This window comes from Penaeus vannamei, unplaced genomic scaffold (assembly GCF_042767895.1).
Source record: "Penaeus vannamei isolate JL-2024 unplaced genomic scaffold, ASM4276789v1 unanchor918, whole genome shotgun sequence".
In the NCBI taxonomy this organism is placed as follows: domain Eukaryota; kingdom Metazoa; phylum Arthropoda; class Malacostraca; order Decapoda; family Penaeidae; genus Penaeus; species Penaeus vannamei.
In genome coordinates, this window is record NW_027213922.1 from 1 (window position 1) to 5,000 (window position 5,000).

General features: G+C 71.7%; 1 protein-coding gene across 1 annotated transcript in view; it reads right to left on the reverse strand.

Moving 5' to 3' along the window:
* Positions 1 to 630: 630 nt before the first annotated feature.
* LOC138861119 (basic proline-rich protein-like) overlaps positions 631 to 5,000 on the reverse strand; it is a 5,993-nt gene continuing 1,623 nt past the window's right edge. The window contains exons 6-16 of the mRNA XM_070119952.1: positions 4,857 to 5,000; positions 4,531 to 4,787; positions 4,052 to 4,243; positions 3,572 to 3,764; positions 3,371 to 3,526; positions 3,124 to 3,284; positions 2,779 to 2,964; positions 2,345 to 2,549; positions 1,993 to 2,230; positions 1,244 to 1,492; positions 631 to 1,046 (exon numbers count right to left, since the gene is read on the reverse strand). The exon at positions 4,857 to 5,000 is cut by the window's right edge and continues 93 nt beyond it. Coding sequence (XP_069976053.1) covers positions 631 to 1,046; positions 1,244 to 1,492; positions 1,993 to 2,230; positions 2,345 to 2,549; positions 2,779 to 2,964; positions 3,124 to 3,284; positions 3,371 to 3,526; positions 3,572 to 3,764; positions 4,052 to 4,243; positions 4,531 to 4,787; positions 4,857 to 5,000 — 2,397 coding nt within the window. The remainder of the gene's footprint in view (positions 1,047 to 1,243; positions 1,493 to 1,992; positions 2,231 to 2,344; positions 2,550 to 2,778; positions 2,965 to 3,123; positions 3,285 to 3,370; positions 3,527 to 3,571; positions 3,765 to 4,051; positions 4,244 to 4,530; positions 4,788 to 4,856) is intronic.

Here is a 5,000-nt window from a genome sequence, read left to right on the forward strand (position 1 = left end):
GGACTGGAGCCCGAGGCGGAGGCCCAGGGGGTGGACCCTAGCCCCAGGCGGAGGCCCAGGAGGTGGACCCTAGCCCGAGGCGAAGGACCAGGAGGTGGACCATAGCCAGAGGCGGAGGCCCAGGAGGTGTACCCTAGCCCCGGGCGGAGGCCCAGGAGGTGGACCCTAGCCAGAGGCGGAGGCCCAGGAGGTGGACCCTAGCCCGAGGCGGAGGCCCAGGAGGTGGACCCTAGCCCGAGGCGGAGGCCCAGGAGGTGGACCCTAGCCCGAGGCGGAGGCCCAGGAGGTGGACCCTAGCCCGAGGCGGAGGCCCAGGAGGTGGACCCTAGCCCCAGGCGGAGACCCAGGAGGTGGACTCTAGCAAGAGGCGGAGGCCCAGGAGGTGGACTCGAACCCACGGCGGAGGCCCAGGAGGTAGACCCTAGCCAAAGGCGGAGGCCTAGGAGATGGACCCTAGCCAGAGGCGGAGGCCCAGGAGATGGACTCGAGCCCAAGGCGGAGGCCCAGGAGGTGGACTCGAGCCAGACGCGGACCCTAGCCCGAGGCGGAGGCCCAGGAGGTGGACCCTAGCCCGAGGCGGAGGCCCAGGAGGTTGACCCTAGCCCGAAGCGGAGGCCCAGGAGGTGGACCCTAGCCAGAGGCGGATGCCCAGGAGGTGGACCCTAGCCCTAGGCGGAGGCCCAGGAGGTGGACTCGAGCCCGAGGCGGAAGCCCAGGAGGTGGACTCCAGCCCGAGGTGGAGGCCCAGGAGGTGGACCCTAGCCAGAGGCGGAGGCCCAGGAGGTGGACCCTAGCCCGAGGCGGAGGCCCAGGAGGTGGACTCGAGGCCAAGGCGAAGGCCCAGGAGGTGGACCCTAGCCAGAGGCGGAGGCCGAGGAGGTGGACCCTAGCCCGAGGCGAAGGCCCAGGAGGTGGACTCGAGCCCAAGGCGGATGCCGAGGAGGTGGACTCGGGCCCCAGGCGGAGGCCCAGGAGGTGGATCCTAACCAGAGGCGGAGGCCCAAGAGGTGGACTCGAGGCCGAGGCGGAGGCCCAGGAGGTGGACCCTAGCCAGAGGCGGAGGCCCAGGAGGTGGACCCTAGCCCGAGGCGGAGGCCCAGGAGGTGGATTGGAGCCCGAGGCGGAGGCCCAGGAGGTGGACCCTAGCCCGAGGCGGAGGCCCAGGAGGTGGACCCTAGCCCCAGGCGGAGGCCCAGGAGGTGGACCCTAGCCCGAGGCGGAGACCCAGGAGGTGGACCCTAACCCGAGGCGGAGGCCCAGGAGGTGGATCCTAGCCCGAGGCGGATGCCCAGGAGGTGGACCCTAACCCGAGGTGGAGGCCCAGGATGTGGACCGTAGCCAGAGGCGGAGGCCCAGGAGGTGGACCCTAGCCCGAGGCGGAGGCCCAGGAGGTGGACTGGAGCCCGAGGCGGAGGCCCAGGAGGTGGACCGTAGCCAGAGGCGGGGGCCCAGGAGGTGGACCCTAGCCAGAGGCGGAGGCCCAGGAGGTGGACTGGAGCCCGAGGCGGAGGCCCAGGAGGTGGACCCTAGCCCGAGGCGGAGGCCCAGGAGGTGGACCCTAGCCAGAGGCGGAGGCCCAGGAGGTGGACCCTAGCCCGAGGCGGAGGCCCAGGAGGTGGACCCTAGCCCGAGGCGGAGGCCCAGGAGGTGGACCCTAGCCAGAGGCGGAGGCCCAGGAGGTGGACCCTAGCCAGAGGCGGAGGCCCAGGAGGTGGACCCTAGCCCAAGGCGGAGGCCCAGGAGGTGGACCCTAGCCCGAGGCGGAGGCCCAGGAGGTGGACCCTAGCCAGAGGCGGAGGCCCAGGAGGTGGACCCTAGCCCGAGGCGGAGGCCCAGGAGGTGGACCCTAGCCCGAGGCGGAGGCCCAGGAGGTGGACCCTAGCCAGAGGCGGAGGCCCAGGAGGTGGACCCTAGCCCGAGGCGGAGGCCCAGGAGGTGGACTCGAGCCCGAGGCGAAGGCCTAGGAGGTGGACCCTAGCCCCCGGCGGAGGCCCAGGAGGTGGACCCTAGCCCCCGGCGGAGGCCCAGGAGGTGGACTCGAGCCCGTGGTGGAGGCCCAGGAGGTGGACCCTAGCCCGAGGCGGATGCCCAGGAGGTGGACCCTAGCCTGAGGCGGAGGCCCAGGAGGTGGACTCGAGCCCAAGGCGAAGGCCCAGGAGGTGGACTGGAGCCCGAGGCGAAGGCCCAGGAGGTGGACCTTAGTCCAAGGCGGATGCCCAGGAGGTGGACCCTAGCCCGAGGCGGAGTCCCAGGAGGTGGACTCTAGCCCGAGGCGGAGGCCCAGGAGGTGGACCCTAGCCCCAGGCGGAGGCCCAGTAGGTGGACCCTAGCCTGAGGCGGAGGCCCAGGAGGTGGACCCTAGCCCCAGGCGGAGGCCCAGGAGGTGGACCCTAGCCAGAGGCGGAGGCCCAGCAGGTGGACTGGAGCCCGAGGCGGAGGCCCAGGAGGTGGACTCTATCCCGAGGCGGAAGCCCAGGAGGTGGACTGGAGCCCGAGGCGAAGGCCCAGGAGGTGGACCTAGCCAGAGGCGGAGGCCCAGGAGGTGGACCCTAGCCAGAGGCGGAGGCCCAGGAGGTGGACTCGAGCCCGAGGCGGAGGCCCAGGAGGTGGACCCTAGCCAGAGGCGGAGGCCCAGGAGGTGGACCCTAGCCAGAGGCGGAGGCCCAGGAGGTGGACCCTAGCCAGAGGCGGAGGCCCAGGAGGTGGACTGAAGCCCGAGCCGGAAGCCCAGGAGATGGACTGGAGCCCGAGGCGAAGGCTCAGGAGGTGGATCCTAGCCCGAGGCGGAGGCCCAGGAGGTGGACCCTAGCCTGAGGCGGAGGCCCAGGAGGTGGACTCGAGTCCCAGGCGTAGGCCCAGGAGGTGGACCCTAGCCCCAGGCGGAGGCCCAGGATGTGGACACTAGCCAGAGGCGGAGGCCCAGGAGGTGGACTGGAGCCCGAGGCGATGGCCCAGGAGGTGGACCTAGCCAGAGGCGGAGGCCCAGGATGTGGACCCTAGCCAGAGGCGGAGGCCCAGGAGGTGGACTCGAGCCCGAGGCGGAGGCCCAGGAGGTGGACCCTAGCCCGAGGCGGAAGCCCAGGAGGTGGACTGGAGCCCCAGGCGAAGGCTCAGGAGGTGGACCCTAGCCCGAGGCGGAGGCCCAGGAGGTGGACCCTAGCCTGAGGCGGAGGCCCAGGAGGTGGACTCGAGCCCCAGGCGTAGGCCCAGGAGGTGGACCCTAGCCCCAGGCGGAGGCCCAGGATGTGGACACTAGCCTGAGGCGGAGGCCCAGGAGGTGGACCCTAGACAGAGGCGGAGGCTCAGGAGGTGGACTCGAGCCCGAGGCAGAGGCCCAGGAGGTGGACCCTAGCCCGAGGCGGAGGCCCACGAGGTGGACCCTAGCCCGAGGCGGAGGCTCAGGAGGTGGACTCGAGCCCGAGGCGGAGGCCCAGGAGGTGGACTCGAGCCAGAGGCGGAGGCCCAGGAGGTGGACCCTAGCCCGAGGCGGAGGCCCAGGAGGTGGACTCGAGCCCGAGGCGAAGGCCTAGGAGGTGGACCCTAGCCAAAGGCGGAGGCCCAGGAGGTGGACCCTAGCCCCCGGCGGAGGCCCAGGAGGTGGACTCGAGCCCGTGGTGGAGGCCCAGGAGGTGGACCCTAGCCAGAGGCGGAGGCCCAGGAGGTGGACCCTAGCCTGAGGCGGAGGCCCAGGAGGTGGACTCGAGCCCAAGGCGAAGGCCCAGGAGGTGGACCCTAGCCCGAGGCGGAGGCCCAGGAGGTGGACCCTAGCCAGAGGCGAAGGCCCAGGAGGTGGACCCTAGCCCCAGGCGGAGGCCCAGGAGGTGGACTGGAGCCCGAGGCGGAGGCCCAGGAGGTGGACCCTAACTCGAGGCAGAGGCCCAGGAGGTGGACCCTAGCCCGAGGCGGAGGCCCAGGAGGTGGACCCTAGCCCGAGGCGGAGGCCCAGGAGGTGGACCCTAGCCAGAGGCGGAGGCCCAGGAGGTGGACTGAAGCCCGAGGCGGAAGCCCAGGAGATGGACTGGAGCCCCAGGCGAAGGCTCAGGAGGTGGACCCTTCCCCGAGGCGGAGGCCCAGGAGGTGGACCCTAGCCTGAGGCGGAGGCCCAGGAGGTGGACTCGAGTCCCAGGCGTAGGCCCAGGAGGTGGACCCTAGCCCCAGGCGGAGGCCCAGGATGTGGACACTAGCCAGAGGCGGAGGCCCAGGAGGTGGACTGGAGCCCGAGGCGAAGGCCCAGGAGGTGGACCTAGCCAGAGGCGGAGGCCCAGGATGTGGACCCTAGCCAGAGGCGGAGGCCCAGGAGGTGGACTCGAGCCCGAGGCGGAGGCCCAGGAGGTGGACCCTAGCCCCAGGCGGAGGCCTAGGAGGTGGACTCGAGCCCAAGGCGAAGGTCCAGGAGGTTGACCCTAGCCCGAGGCGGAGGCCCACGAGGTGGACCCTAGCCAGAGGCGGAGGCCCAGGAGGTGGACCCTAGCCCGAGGCGGAGGTCCAGGAGGTGGACTCGAGCTCGAGGCGAAGGCCTAGGAGGTGGACCCTAGCCCCCGGCGGAGGCCCAGGAGGTGGACCCTAGCCCCCGGCGGAGGCCCAGGAGGTGGACTCGAACCCGTGGTGGAGGCCCAGGAGGTGGACCCTAGCCCGAGGTGGATGCCCAGGAGGTGGACCCTAGCCTGAGGCGGAGGCCCAGGAGGTGGACTCGAGCCCAAGGCGAAGGCCCAGGAGGTGGACCCTAGCCAGAGGCGGAGGCTCAGGAGGTGGACCCTAGCCAGAGGCGAAGGCTCAGGAGGTGGACCCTAGGCCAAGGCGGATGCCCAGGAGGTGGACTCGAGCCCCAGGCGGAGGCCCAGGAGGTGGATCCTAACCAGAGGTGGAGGCTCAAGAGGTGGACTCGAGGCCGAGGCGGAGGCACAGGAGGTGGACCCTAGGCAGAGGCGGAGGCCCAGGAGGTGGACCCTAGCCAGAGGCGGAGGCCCAGGAGGTGGACTGGAGCCCGAGGCGAAGGCCCA